At 40.3% G+C, this 15,022-nt stretch overlaps 2 protein-coding genes across 6 annotated transcripts in view; both read left to right on the top strand.

The window, feature by feature from the left end:
- The window catches only part of myo9aa (myosin IXAa), a 97,044-nt gene extending 93,676 nt beyond the window's left edge, over positions 1–3,368 (top strand). For all 5 annotated transcript variants that reach the window (XM_040045602.1, XM_040045605.1, XM_040045603.1 and 2 more), the window contains 3 exons: positions 1,146–1,354; positions 1,478–1,620; positions 1,725–3,368. In XM_040045602.1, coding sequence (XP_039901536.1) covers positions 1,146–1,354; positions 1,478–1,620; positions 1,725–2,209 — 837 coding nt within the window. In that variant the 3' untranslated portion in view covers positions 2,210–3,368. The remainder of the gene's footprint in view (positions 1–1,145; positions 1,355–1,477; positions 1,621–1,724) is intronic.
- A 3,290-nt stretch (positions 3,369–6,658) lies between these two features.
- scamp2l (secretory carrier membrane protein 2, like) lies at positions 6,659–14,133 on the top strand. The gene is made up of 9 exons (XM_040045606.1): positions 6,659–6,825; positions 7,623–7,700; positions 7,827–7,913; positions 8,739–8,871; positions 8,960–9,088; positions 9,506–9,665; positions 9,854–9,955; positions 10,437–10,554; positions 12,243–14,133. Exons 1-9 carry the CDS (start codon positions 6,769–6,771, stop codon positions 12,393–12,395), a joined length of 1,017 nt encoding a protein of 338 aa, XP_039901540.1. The 5' UTR covers positions 6,659–6,768; the 3' UTR covers positions 12,396–14,133.
- The last annotated feature ends 889 nt before the right edge of the window (positions 14,134–15,022 follow it).

The following is a 15,022-nucleotide window of genomic DNA, read 5'->3' as shown; positions in this document are numbered from 1 at the left end:
AGTATATGTTGAGATATAAACATCTGTCATCCATCCATCAAGCACGAGTCATCACGGCACTGAGTCTGTTTTGTTGGTGTTCTTCTTGCCATATTGTGTTCTATTACCATCTCATGTGGATGCAATTAAATCTCATAATTAGATTTACTTTATCGCTGTATGTTAATAGAATGTTTTCAGGGCATTCAGCATAAAGGCTTTTTAGGAAACTGTCTACATAAATTGTGGACATAGGTCATCATTGTGTTTTTCTTCTGGCTTCTCTTCTTCAGTGGGTTGGAAGACTTTCATTCCCCAACGAAGTGCCATTTTAGTGTAACGCAGGGGTGTCAGAGTCATTTTAGTTAATGAACCATGTTCAGGAAATTTGAACACATGCTGACCATTGTATAATAACCTATTAAAATAAAAGAACTCACTCACATGTGATTTTTTTTTTTTTTCCATTTATAAAATGTCAGTCCGGCTTTAGCGTAATACAGCAAATAGCAATTAGCACATTGTGGGTCAGTTTCTTTGTGAAACTGAAAATAAAATGACTCATGATCCCAAGGTTGAAGGCTGTAAAACCGATGATTCAGGATACTTGTTTAGATTGAATTTGCACAGTTTGGATAGCCACTCATGATGTGATTCATTCTTAACAATTTCCAACACAATGCCTCCCGGGACCAAATACAGTAGGTCCAAAGAAAAACCTTCCACTTCTTCTCAGTATCTATGCACAGGGTGAGATTGAACCTTTCTGTGGACTGGATCCTGCACACAGGCTGCAGGCTTTGACACCCCTGGTATAATGCAATTAGTAATATTGTTGCAACTTTAAAGAAGCGCAAGATGGTGTCCTCCTGAAGTGTAGCTATCACTCAGTCACTAGAATTACCAGATTATTTCTGCACATTAAGCTCGACCATTTTGAACCTGGCACTGCTGATATTTTGATTCTTATTACTTTTGCTCAAAGCAACCAGATGCAGCCAAAAAAGTAAAGTTTGTTCATAAACTGTGTCTGGGTTTGATTGGTCAATGCATGTGTGAGTCAAGAGCTGCCAGCTCAAAGAGCTGTAATGTATATAACAGCGTTTACATTTTATGATAACCAACATTTTAAAAAATTAAAAGTCCACTCTTGATTTGCTCCTCAGGGAAAAGGTCGCTCCCAGCGACCAAGCTACCACATACCTTCACCTCCTGTTAGTCCGCAGCTGCAGCCTATGGCTGACGCTGCCATAGAAGAGAGCGGCGGTGAAGAGGGAGCGGAGTCGTTACCTGACATCCCGGAGCATCAGCAGGCAGCCATGCAGCAGGAAGAGAGGGTGCTGACAGAGGAAATTGAAAGCCTTCAGAAAGAGAAGTAAACATTCTCACTGTGCTTTAAATGTTGAATTATCTGGCTTGTGTGTTGCATTGATGCCAGCTGTGTGTCATCACTTGTGCGCAGCTCATTTGTTTTTCTGGATGATGCTTGTCTCTACAGGGAGGAGTTGACCTTTGAGATGCTGTCTCTGGAGCCACGAGCATCAGATGATGAGACCCTGGAGTCTGAGGCCTCCATCGGTACAGCTGACAGCTCTGAAAACCTTAATGTGGACTCTGAAGAGACCATTTCTGACTTCTCTGGTATGCCATACTGATCATTCTAAACTGCCTTATCATTCACAATTCTTCCTGTGCATATAAAAAATATTGACCTCTTTGCATTTTTTGGGTGGGGGTTTCTCCAGAGAGAGGTCCTTTGTTGACATTGCCCTGGACTCTGAAATCTGACGGGAAGAGCCCCCGACGCAGAGTTCTCCGCCGCCAACCTGCGTCTCTGGATTCTGTAGACTCGTGTTTCACCGGGTCCTCGTACTCCTCCTCATCACATTTCCATCCTTCGTCTTCTTCTTCCACCCGGCGCTTTCGTTTCCAGTCCAAGTCTTCTGGTGTCAGCTTGGGTCCATCACAGGCCGAGAGTCTGACTCCACCCATAGCCTCCCCATCCTACAGCTTAGACAACAGCTCTACCGGAGATCAGGAAGTGATTTATGATGAAAGGCCCCAGTTTACCAGCCGAGGCACTTACAATCCAGATAAGGGTAAGCAGAAACTTAAGGGAGCCAAACATACTGCCCCAAGGCCCTCCAGAGAAGGTGGTGGTCATGGCAGGGACCCTTCAGACATGCCACAGCCTGTGGTAGTATATGGAAGTAATGAATTCATGGTATGAAGGACAATGAGACACCAAAGCGATCCCTATCCAACTTCCTGCCAGGCATACATGTTCCCAATGGGAGGTGACAAACTGGCAACTGATCTCCACTCCTCAAACCACTCTTGCTTAGCCTTTCATTCTTAAAATCTGCAAAGAAATTTCCCCAAGTGCTGTGTACAGTGTTTCCCCCTCCTGAGGCGGGGAGGAGAATTGTCTGGAAGAGAAACAAGAATCAGTAGATGGGCTCTTCTGTGGATGAAACTGCCAATCGTGCTCTCACAGTGTCTTGGCAACTCTTTACTCGGCGCCAAGAGGAGACAAACTGAGCAGGAGGACAGAGAAAAGGGAATGTTGGAATATGCAGAAGAAAACACGGCATCAGGGAATATTACAGAGCTGGAAAGCTGAAGCAGTGTACTACAGAAATTGAGAAGAAAAACAAATCGGGCACCATCAGGCGTCGCAGATGTTACAGTGAACTTAAAGCTCACGACTATAGGCTGCTTTATGAGTTTACAATAAATGTGAGCAGTGGATGCTTTGTTATTACAAAATAATTTTTCCCTTATTTAAAAATTTTAATGTCACAGAAATTCTTTATAGCATATAATATACAGGTATAAATACTGTACAAAGCCGGAACACCAGCCTCTGCTGGGTAGTTGAAGTCAAATATTTATCTTGGTTTTTTTTTTGTTTTGGTTTTTTTTAAATTGAGATTCTTGAACAGAGATGTTTGGGTTTGGGCAGTGGATCCCACACTTCTGTTGTGTACATGTGCCGAGAGCTCATGTGTGACTGTATGTTTGTGTGAGACAGAAAAGAAAAAAACCCACTTAATGTGTTTTAAGTTTGTGCTGCTTTTTTTTTTTTTTTTTTTTTTTTTTCCCCTTACAAGGGAAATACAGCCATCAAAGGGACCAAGTCAGCTGGTGTGTATTCCAGCCAAGGGGATCCCAGCTCTTTAGGAATGTTGGAATCTGTGATAAAATTCCTGCATTCACTGCTTAACAGCCATACAACTGTTATGTACAGCACAGGTCATATGTACAGTATAGAGAACAAATGCCATTCTATTCTTGAAATCCATTATTACCCACTCCTCCCACTCCCAAAGCCATTCTCTTCTGTCTCTTAAGCATTTGCTCAATAGCAACCATGCAAGAACATAAAATCATTGTGTCTTGTCATTATTGATGTGTGTATGTTTTAGTTGAAAATGTCCAACTGCATAAGTGCAATTCTTTTCTTTAGGCCTGTGTTTAAAATAGGGAATTACTCATTTTAATAACAATAATGCTAACAGGGGCACCTTTAGAGTCCCACTGCTAATTATTCATGATAGTGAGTCAGCCATGCGCTATGTAATGACCCTGAAACTGAAGGAGCTAATGCTATCCAGTCATCTATAATTTTATTCTGCTTTTTCCCTCAGTGTGGCATGTCAAACTGTGTTCTATGAAAAAGACAAAGAAATTCCAAGTTGTGCATGAGCCAGTAGGGGAATTTGACATTGGGGGTAGTTAGATTGGATTAATTGTGCAAAAACAATGTGATCCAAACCAGAACAATTAGCAGGTTTAGACTAACAAACAATATAAAACCCTTGAATGCACACAGTATTTGGCTGTTGTAATCCATAATGTAAGCATTTTGTAACAGAATAGTAATATTGCAAATTGGACTGGTTCATATATAGCGCTTTTCTACTTAAGCACACAAAAGGCTTAATACAGGTCTTATTCACTCAAACACTAATATAAGCACTAGCACTATGTACCGTAACATTCACTGTCTGGTGACTAGATTAGAAGCAACTTGGAGATTCAACGTCTGGCCCGAGGACACTTTGGCATATAGACTGGAGCAGCCAGGGATCGAAGCGCCAACCTTCTAATTATTAGTTGACCTTCTCTACCACCTCCACCACTAATATTACTAATTTATTATCATATTTCTGATTCTCTTCTGCTTGTATTGTTGCACAGCATTTTACCATTTCTTGATGCACTTGCACAAAAGTGAGCCACTCATATATTACTCCCGCTCGGCCATGGAAACCCATGCCACGAAGCTACCAGCCCAAAGTTTCTGTGCTGATGTTAATGCCAGAAGGTCTGGAGCTCCTGAGTCAGCAAAGCGTTGGCGAATTTACACATCATGCACCTCAGCATTCAGTGATCAAGCTGTGATTTTTACCTGGTCTGCACTTCATTAATGAGTTGGTGTGACTCCTAAACACTTCCACTTTGCAAAGACATCACTTACAGAAGATCATGGGATAGTCAATTCAGTTGTATTTATAAAGCACCAAATCACAACAGTTGCCTCAAAATTCTTTATACTGTAAAGACCTTGCCTCTCTAAGCAAGCATTAAACAAACATGTTAGAATCCTATTACAGCTCAACACTCACATTCAGCGAGCTCTTTAGAACAACAAAAGTTTGTAAAGACAGGCTGCATGGCTAGGTGCTGGGTTTTATACACCTGTGCCAATGGGACAGAAAGCTTGATTTCAAAGATTAAGGGGCGTGATCCAAGGCTTTTGTCTGTTCATTGTACTTGCCATTTGTCACTGCAGTGACTGTTAAGCAAAAGGCAAAAATGGCTTTTTTTTTTTTTTTTACAGGCTTTTTTTGTGATAGTTGGGTGACACATTTCAGAGCTGTATAAATGAGTGGAAAGTACAGATACTTCCACACAGGAACGCTGTATGGTCTAATTAACAGCCAGTCTGCTCTGTGGCATTTAAAAACAAATTCTATCAAGAAGAAAGAATTGAGAGCCTTTGAAAGAAGGTTCACTGTTGAGAGATGGCTGGCAGCAGATTGAGTTAAATATGGCTGTTTGTGAAGGATGCAATGACTAAAGTGTCATCTACAATAAATCTGTGGGAAAGAGGTAAGTAAATAGGATGGAAGACTGAGATGATCAACAGGGAACATCTGGTGACCATGATGTTCACACAAGTATGACACAAACAGGGGGACTGTCACCATTAAACTGTAAATGAGGAAATATCTGTCAGAAAAATGGTGCTCCATCCCTGCAGGGGACTTCCAGAGATTCAGCACCAAGTTGTATCTGTACTTTCTGTAAACGACCAGTGACAAGTGGCACCATTTTTTCTTTATACTCATCCTTGTATCGATCTGATGATTTGTTCAGTGTATTCTGTAACAAGCATTTATCCAGAGAGACTGGATAAATGGACTGTTTCATGTCACAGGTCTTATCAGTTTGTAGTTTTGCAGTCTGTTCTCACCTGGAAAGTGAAATAAGACCCCATTCAAGCTTCTTCCTCTTGAAGTAGGACAGGTACTACATACTTTGTTTCCTGCATTCTTTCATTCTTTATTAGCTGATTTTGGTAATGGTAATATGGTTTATGGATGTATTCTTATCAAACCAATCCAGATGTATGGCTGGGGGCCCATTTCTTTTTAGTAAGGTTGGTAATTCAGTAATACAACCTGAGAGACACATCTGGCCCTTTAATTGAAAACGGCTACAACAGTGTCTACAGCGATCTGTACAATAAGATGGAGGCTGGTGCTGGAGATCTTGTCAAAATCCAACAGTACAGAAAAGTACTGCTGTATTTTGCAAAAGCATCTGACTAGTGACGCTTCATTCTTCAGCATTACGGTCACCCCCAAACACCCTGAAAATTTAGCTTAATTTATTTTTTTTAAAAAGGGACAACAAATATTAATGAACATATCAATGTGAATATGCCAGATGTATCCCGAAGACTACTTTTTATATGCAACGGTCCTACAAAAACAATGAGTGACACCTCGTCAATGTACAACAATACAGTTTAGACAAAAAAAAAAAAAAAATGCATAAAATTACAACATGAAAATCCACACTGCAAAAAGCATTCCTGGATAGAAAACCATTTAAACAGTGTGGGGTCATCTTGACAGAGAACAGAACAAAAGCTTTGAATGGCCCTCAAGAAGCCTGGAGAACTATTCCTGAAGATTATTTTAAGAAATATAAGCTTTTCAGGCTGTGCTGGAGAATAAAAGGTGATTATATAAAACGCTGACTATCAAGCTTGTTAGTACTGGACTGTAGGTACTGTTTTCAAACTGGAGCCACAATGTTCAGCAAACAATTTTAAAAATCTGTCTTTCAGTAGCAGATCAGGTAATTCTTATTTTCCCGGTGAACTCGTGATTTTGCTCAGTCGTTTAAATAAGCTATTATTTCCACAGCACCTAAAGGCAACTTCAAACCCTCGAGGACATTGAGGAAAGTTTTAAAAAGGAGCTCACTTTGTGCGTTTAACTCCGCAGACTGGCTCTCATTTCGACACACACATAATCGGCGTGGACAGACTGTCACGAGAACCGCTCATTTGAAACCAATTCACATTACTGCTAAAAATAAAGGAGGGCTAATTGACTCCGGCCAACCTTCGGTGACGCGGCCCACACAGGCGACGCATGCGCAGTGCCGCCGGCGTCGCACAGCACCATCAGTAGGAGCAGGACCAGCGAGAGCCGCCGGGCAGAAGGGTGCTGTCGTTGTTTATTTTACGCAATATAAACTTTTCTCGCAATGTCGGGTTTCGACAGTAACCCTTTCGCTGACCCAATGGACGTAAATCCCTTCCAGGTGAGTGTTGGTTGGTTTCTGCCCGCGAATCGAGTTTCAGAAGCTTTTCGTTTTCTGGTGTAAAGTGAATACAAAGATATGCTCTAACAAAAACCTGTTTGGTTGGTTGCTGGGTTTGGCCTCAGCATTTCCTGGCTAAGAATCGCCACTGTTAAGTGTGACACGTTTCAATGCGCTTATAAACATTTTTACGTTAAAACTGTGAAAATTCGCTGGAAGTGTGCTCTGAGCTCACCTGCGCAGGTGAGCAGACCCGAGAACAGGTGCCTGCCATTAACCGGGAGTTCTCTTTTACAAGCTATTCATAGATGACACCATTAACTAGAAACCCCAGTAGCAAGCCAGTGACGCTGCTTTTAACTTTATAGATAGGTTTGTTTTTGTTTCTTTGTACATTTTTTTTTGTTGTTTATGTTTTACAGACCAGTGGGTTTTTTCTTTGTTTGTTTGTTTGTTTGTTTGGTTTGGTTTTTTTTAGGTCTTATAGACCTAGGAAGTAATGCTTATGAATCCACACGTCTTTGACATTTTAACTTAAGAAATGGATGCTTAATCTTTATTCACACACACACAAGAAACTGTAATTTAACTGAAACAAATGTGGTCCAGGACAAAGAGTGTTATTAACAGATAATCTGGTGAGAGAAAATTCAGTGTTCAGCTGCTGCTCCTCCACTGGGTGGGACACTCCTATAATTCCACAGTTGGCACCACATAAATACTGAACAGTCATGGATTCTCAGTGTCACACCTTACAGTGTGTTTGATCTTTTTTTTTTTTTTTCTCTTCTTCCCAGGATGCTTCAGTCACACAAGCCACCAGCAGAGTCGATGACAACGTCGGGGAGTACAACCCATTCTCTTCACCGGAAATGGTCAGCCTTTGTGTCTTTAATGGAACTGCTCATATCATAGTGTGATATGATATTCAGCAGGAACCAAATCCTTTGGTTTTATGAAAATATATTTGAAAAGAGATATTGCTTCAACCTTTTTTACAGGGACAGCACTCTGGGACGACAATCCCTATCTCTGCTGCACCCTCTCAACCAGCTGTACTACAGACATCTGTGGAGCAGAACCCAAAAGTGAGTGAGACGAATGCATTTCAGCGTGTTTAAATAATGAGATCAGACAACATTAACTGATTTAAGTTACGTTTTCAAGAAATGCAAGTCAAGACACTACCATGCAAAGAAGAATGAGTATATTTATTTTTCTTTACTTGGTCGATTGTAGCTTGAGCGGTAGAGTGGGTCGCCTGCTAATCGGAAGGTCGATGGGCCAATCCCTGACTCCACATTTGCATTCCTTTGAAAAGTTACTGATCCTTGAGTGCCCCCCGATGCATCCACTGGATCGTTAGTGTGTGTGTGTGTGTGTGTGTGTGTGTGTGTGTGTGTGTGTGTGTGTGTGTGTGTGTGTGTGTGTGTGTGTGTGTGAATGTTAGTAAGCACTTAATCATGAATAATGTATAAATGGGTGTGACTGGATGAATGAGAGGTATAGTAGAAAGAACTTTGAGTGGTCAACTGAGTAGAAAGTCTGTATCCAAGTCCTGGTCCAGTTCATACATAAACAATGCTAAGAAATGCTTCTCTACCACCCACACACTTGCACTCTGATTGGTGCATCACAGGTAATTCATTTAAGGTTCAATGTCTTGCTCAAGGACACTTTGGCACACAGATTTGATTGGTGGAGGATCTAGCCAACGACCTGCTGGTAGACAACCTGGTGCACATCCTGAGCCGCCACAAAAGTCATCACATTTTACTGCAGGGACCATCTAGCTTATCACTGCAAGAAAGCAGCACTTTGTATGGTTATTTTAGTGCAGTACATGTATGAGGAAATTGTGTTCAACAATGCTGAAGACAGTATTAAGATGCAGGTCTGCTATCATACATCAGGCTAAAGCAGCTGCTGCCCAGGCTAACCTGATCAAACAGCAGGAGGAGCTGGAGAGGAAAGCAGCAGAGCTGGAGCGGAAGGAACAGGAGCTAGAGAACAGGAGGCAGGCAGGCAGCGCATCGAACCCCGGAGGTAAGTGGCTGCAGGTATTTGATGTAGTTGTGTTGAGTATGTGTTAAGTCTTAAATGATAATAAGGTTTTTAAATCTTTTCCTGTCAGCTAAAGAGAACAACTGGCCACCTCTTCCAAGGTTCTTCCCTATAAAGCCCTGCTTTTATCAGAATTTTGAGGAGGAAATCCCCGAGGACTACCGCAGGATGTGCAAGAGAATGTACTACCTCTGGATGTGTATGTACCCCTGATTGTAGCATTTTATATGCCAATCACTGACCTAAAAGGATGGTATAGTACATCAAATCTCAGCTTTTAATATGCTAAATTTAAATATGTATCAAGACTTTCCACTCATACTTTTGCTGAAGTTCTTACTTTTTTCTTTACAAATGAATCATGATTTATAACTTTATCCATTAAAAGATTGTTTAAAGTCATAATTGCTGCACTAAAACGTTGAGAAATAATTTATTTACCTCACATTTGGGAAATTAATTTGTTACGAAGGAGATGATAATAACAATAATAAAGACACCATTCATGCCTATTAGTATAAAAGTGCACAGAGTTTGGTTCACCGGAGCTTTTTATAAGCAGTGTTGTATTATAAGTGTATGTCTGCGTCACTGGTTTTCTTTTTCACCTCTCCAGTCCACAGTGCCACTCTCTTCCTCAACGTGCTGGCCTGCCTGGCTTGCTTCACCATTGACAGTAACTATGGCGTTGACTTTGGTCTGGCTATTCTTTGGTTCATTCTGTTCACCCCCGTGGCCTTCGTCTGTTGGTACAGGCCGGTCTACAAGGCCTTTAGGTATGCTGTGTCACTGGTATTGTTTACACTTATGAACTTTAATACAAGTCTTCAAACTGTAAATGATCTGCAGACTCATTTTTATGACTTCATGTGATTGTGAAACTTAATATCTCTATTGTGCAATATGTCAGCAAACCAGTGAGCACCTTCGCATTAATAATATGTCCCCTTTTTCCCCTCCATAGGTCTGACAGCTCTTTCAGCTTCTTTTTCTTCTTTTTCGTCTTCTTCTTCCAAGTGGCAGTTTACATTATCCAAACTGTGGGGATTCCCCATTGGGGCAACAGGTCAGTGGGATTTATTTTCTTTTTCTTTTTTCCTACACTACCTGAACGTGTGGTGGAAGTGCACCAAGATTCTGTTTTTCATTGTATGGATGTGCATGCTGCTTTGGGATACATTCAGTGTGCATGGACCACCACATTTCTTCATTCACACGTGTTTGTGTGTGAATTCTTCTCCTGTCTCTCCTCTATTGCATTTCTTTGACAGATTCCTGCTGCCCTAATAAATCTGGGTTGCTGCTTTGTAAGTGTGTGTAACTTTTATTTTGGGATTTCTTTTCTATCATGTATAAAGCTCCTCAGGTTTCCATGTGTCCTTTTTACAAACTTCATGCTTTACATTTGGTATCTGGTTGTTTGTGTATTTCTCTTTAATCCACAAAAAAAGAATTTCAGTGTACTATAATATACTGTGTATATAATAATTACAGAGAAAATGTGAAATTACACCTTTTTTCCTCTTGCATGTTTCTGGTTTTGACAGTGGATGGATAACATCAATCACCATCATCAACACGAACCTGGCTGTGGCTGTGGTTATGATGGTAGTGGCTGGATTTTTCACTGTAAACTCTGTGCTGGCTGTCATCCTGCTGAAAATGGTACGCAAAAGTAAAACTTCTGTTTACATATCGTATTTTTATAGGTAATCTGATTACTATTTTATTATGAACCTGTCAGATTCAATATAATGTATCTTGATGAACTGAATAACCCTAAGCCAAGTATTTTAAACATGTTTTAGTTGTCGATGACTTATACTGCGTACATATATAAATGTTATTTTTTCTCATTTATATCTGGAAGCTACATCAAAGACAGAAACTAAAAATCGGGTGGTGACAAAAACTTTGAACAGCTTCAGAGGAAATTTTCAAACAAAGTGTGTGTGCTGAATGCACTTACTGTACAGACTTTCCTCCATGTACCGTATTTACCGCACTATAAGGCTCACCAGATTATAAGGCGCACTGTTGAAGACTGGCTCTGTTTTCATACATAAGGCGCATCATATTATAAGGCGCATTAAGACAAACAAAAAATAACTCGACCTTTATTAAGCTCATTCACAGTAACTCTTAACGCTGTTAAGCTGTAACACATTAAATATTGAAAAATACACTTTTTCCAGTACGGTACATTCAACTTCCACAATTCCCTCAAACTCTTCACCTTCCGTGTCTGAGTTACGGTAAACAGCTGGGCAATTTCGGCATCAAGCATGCCCGGATCCCTCTCACACCGGATTAAAAAGCGTTTAAAGTGCATTCAGCAGAATAAAACAATCGGATGAGTTAAAATTTAACCAACTCATTCACAGTAACTATTAACGTTGTTAAGCTGTTAAACATCAAATATTGAACAATACACTTACATTACCAGTTCATTCAACTTCCACAAATCCATCAAACTCTTCACCTTCAGTGTCTGAGTTAAACAGCTGGGCAATTTCGGCATCAAGCATGCCCTGATCCCTCTCATCATTATCCGAATCAGTCTCGTTGCTGTTACTTAGCTGTTCAGTGATTATTCCAGCCTTCGTGAAAGCTCGGACGACACTTGAGACTGATACCTTAGCCCAAGCAGCCACGATCCATTGGCAGATAGTGGCGTAACTCGCTCGGCGGTGCCTCCCTGTCTTGGTGAATGTGTGTTCGCCTTCTGTCATCCAATGCTCCCACGCAGCTCGTAATTTAACTTTGAACGACCTGTTGATACCAATATCTAGTGGTTGGAGTTCTTTGGTTAATCCACCCGGAATGACGGCAAGCTCCGAATTAGTTTGCTTCACTTGGGTTTTGACAGCCTCGGTGAGATGGGCGCGCATGGAGTCGTAGATCAAAAGAGACGGAGATTTGTGGAAAAAGCCATCCGGTCTCTTGACATAAACTTCCCTCAGCCACTCGCTCATTTTCTCTCTCTCGTTCCCTGTGGTGCATATAGATACCGTACTGGTCCCTGTTTTCTCGACAGTACGGTTCACGGGGATGTCAAAGGTGAGGGGGACCTCGTCCATGTTAGTGATGTGTTCTGGCCGGATCTTCTTTTCAGTGATCTTATTCTGGCAGTACGTGCGGAAAATGGCCAACTTTTCTTTGTAATCCTTTGGCAGATATCTATTTTCAGATATCCTCCTCACTAACAGATCAATGAAACTGATCTCATGAGCTCCTTTGTAGACATAAGAACCATGGACCGAACCTTACAGGAACCAGCAGGTTAAACACTGTTTCATCATTTGATCGCCTGTTATTTTTTAAAAAATTTCTGTCTTTTCCTATCATCCTAGGTCCACTCTAAATACAGAAACACAGGTGCCAGCTTCACCAAGGCCCAGCAGGAGTTTTCACAAGGTGTCCTGAGCAACCGAACTGTCCAAAATGCTGCTACCTCCGCTGCTACCTCCGCTGCCCAGGGAGCCTTTGGCAGGAGCCAAAATTAGTGTGATTTCTACAAGTTTTGTGTCTCTGGCTATTCTCTTTTCTGACCAGCATACCGGGCTAGCCACGTCCCAACATTATGCAGTTGGTGTAAAGGAATTTTTAGGGAAAAGGGCAAAAAGCAAGTAACTTATGAGTAATATACCAAGTGGGGTGTCTCCATTCTCCATGTCCACTAAAAAACTAAATAATAATAAAGATTGTGTAATTTAGGAAGATGTGTAGCTAAAGACATAAAGTCATCTTCCAAGAATAGGAACCTACCCTCAGTTAAACTTTATTTGTATAGCACCTTTGATGAAGGACAGTGCAATTCAAAGAGCTTCATAGATGATTGACGAACTAATAATGAGATGGTACATTAAGTAAAAAAAAAAAAAAAAAAAGGTAAAAAGATTATAAAATGCAAAAATAAAATGGATGGAACTTGTAAAGACCTGCACAGATCTCATCAGCATATGTCATATTCATTTATGCTTTAGGGAAATGTCCAGTAGGAAATCTGAAGCTGGGGTTTAGATAGAGAGCAAGGTGAGGCCGCCACACAAATAAAATTGTAACATTTCATCACTGCATCGCTATTGAAAGCATTTAACAGAGTAGACTAAAGAGATACATGTGAGATGATCTGCAATACAAGAAACACTGATTTAAATCCAGTAATTCTTAAAGATCCCGGTAAAAAGTATCAGGATTTTTTCCTGCTAATGTAGGAATGATATACTGAGGCTTGAAATATAAACTCTTTGTCCAAGGTTGGATTCTCACTTGACACGAGAATGGTTTTTTTTGTTTTCCATCTGTGAACAATGGATCTACAAAATGTTTTTCACATTACAGCAGCATACAGAACCTTGCAGGATAACTGTCCTGACTATAAGTGCATTAATACCGATAATACACTTTATGCACAGTGGATGTCCTGTAAAAGTATAAATGATAATAAATGCATACTGTTACATTACTGTGCAGTTTGAATGTTGATCTCCAAATTTGATGTTTTGATGTGTATATGACAACAGGATGAGCTGCTGATTAATGAAGGTGATGGGATAAAGAGGTCATTTGTACTGTTTTATCTGCTTACTGATATTTCTTTTTAATGAAGTGAGGCTTAAAGCTGTTCTTGAAGCAAATGAAGATGTTACCTTTTAATTCATGTTAAGAAAACTTGGCATAATACAGAGACTTGCTGTGATTAAAATGAAAGGGGGGGGGGTACTGGTTTATTAATGTAAAGTTACTGGAGGTATAGAATTTGAATGTATTTACATGAAAAGTGCATTAATGAGTAGAAAGAACAATATTTTTGACTTTGTGCCCATGGTAGTTTTACTATATGTTAATGTAATATTTCCTGTTTTTCCTGTCTGCACCTTGTAATTAGGTTTGAGTGTTTCATCCCTTTCTCTCTCTCTCTCTCTCTCTCTCTCTCTGTGTGTGTGTGTGTGTGTGTGTGTATAAAGTATATAAACACTGTATACTCCCGATCTGATGTTTGTACCTCAGTGCCTTTAAACAGAAGTAACATACAAATCTTTGTGTGACCATCCACGTTCAAGACTTTTAATGCCCTGTTTTATCTGTAGCCTGTGGAACAACTGGTGAAGTTTTCTTGTGATCAAAATGTGTTAAGATTATGTAAATATTTGTGACTTATTTAAACATATTTACTGCTGGGGTATGCATTGGAAATTGATTCTCAATCTTAACATTCAATAAACTGTACTGTCTATAAAATTCTGAATTGAAGTCTTGGAAGTGGTCTTCTTAGAAGCGTATTATTATCTATCAAAAGTGGTCCAAGGATGGAACAGGGGTGAACCAGCGACAGGGTTATGGGCTGTGCTGTGTGGTCCGATCCAACAAGCGAGCTACTATAGCTCAAATTGCCTAAATATTTAAACGTGGTTCTGATAGAAAGGTGTGAGAACGTGTGTATAGTCAGTGTACACGCTGACCCCTTTCCTCTGCTGAACTTCAGCCCAACTTGCAGGATTTAAAGGGTCTGTTACTAACATCAGCTGATCTTTTATTATGGAGAAAAAAAACGGAGACGTTTGACAATGGCATGTCTGATAAAAACAAACACGAGATCAGCACAAACACCTTATACTAAGGAAGGGTGATGATTTGGGCTTGTTTTGCAGCTATGGGATCTGGGCAGCTTGCAATCACTAAGTTAACCATGAACTCCTGTGTATACTGAAATAGTCTATAAAAGTGACGATACACAACAGGACACAGATCCCAAGCACAGCATCAATTCTATGAAAAGAAAAGATTGCAATGGCCCGGTCAAAGTCCAGACCTCAACCTGACTGAAATGCTGTTCTGGGCCCTCGAGAGAGCTGTGCATAAACACATATCTGCAAACCTCAATGAACTAAATAAATGATGTAAAGAAGAGTGGGCCAAACTTCCTCTGCAATGATTTAAAAGACTGAGAAAGCCATACAGAAAATTATTAGTTTAAGTTCTTGCTGCTAAAAGTGATTTTACAAGCTACTGAATCATGTGGTGTAATTATTTATTAAGAATACACAGAATCTTATCGAGTGAAAACTATGAAAGACGAAAAATGGTTTTTAAACCCTTTTTTGTAAATAAAGTTTTTTTTCTTTAATCC

This window comes from Simochromis diagramma, unplaced genomic scaffold, assembly GCF_900408965.1.
Source record: "Simochromis diagramma unplaced genomic scaffold, fSimDia1.1 OVJJ01000079.1, whole genome shotgun sequence".
NCBI lineage: Eukaryota > Metazoa > Chordata > Actinopteri > Cichliformes > Cichlidae > Simochromis > Simochromis diagramma.
This window is presented reverse-complemented; position numbering and strand designations above follow the sequence as displayed.

Bases quoted from the DNA above. Each gene is read 5' to 3' on its own strand.
- scamp2l (XM_040045606.1), top strand. From the start codon at position 6,769: ATGTCGGGTTTCGACAGTAACCCTTTCGCTGACCCAATGGACGTAAAT. The intron at 7,701-7,826 runs GTCAGCCTTTGT...CCTTTTTTACAG, and splicing joins CATTCTCTTCACCGGAAATG to GGACAGCACTCTGGGACGAC. The intron at 10,555-12,242 runs GTACGCAAAAGT...CTATCATCCTAG, and splicing joins CTGTCATCCTGCTGAAAATG to GTCCACTCTAAATACAGAAA.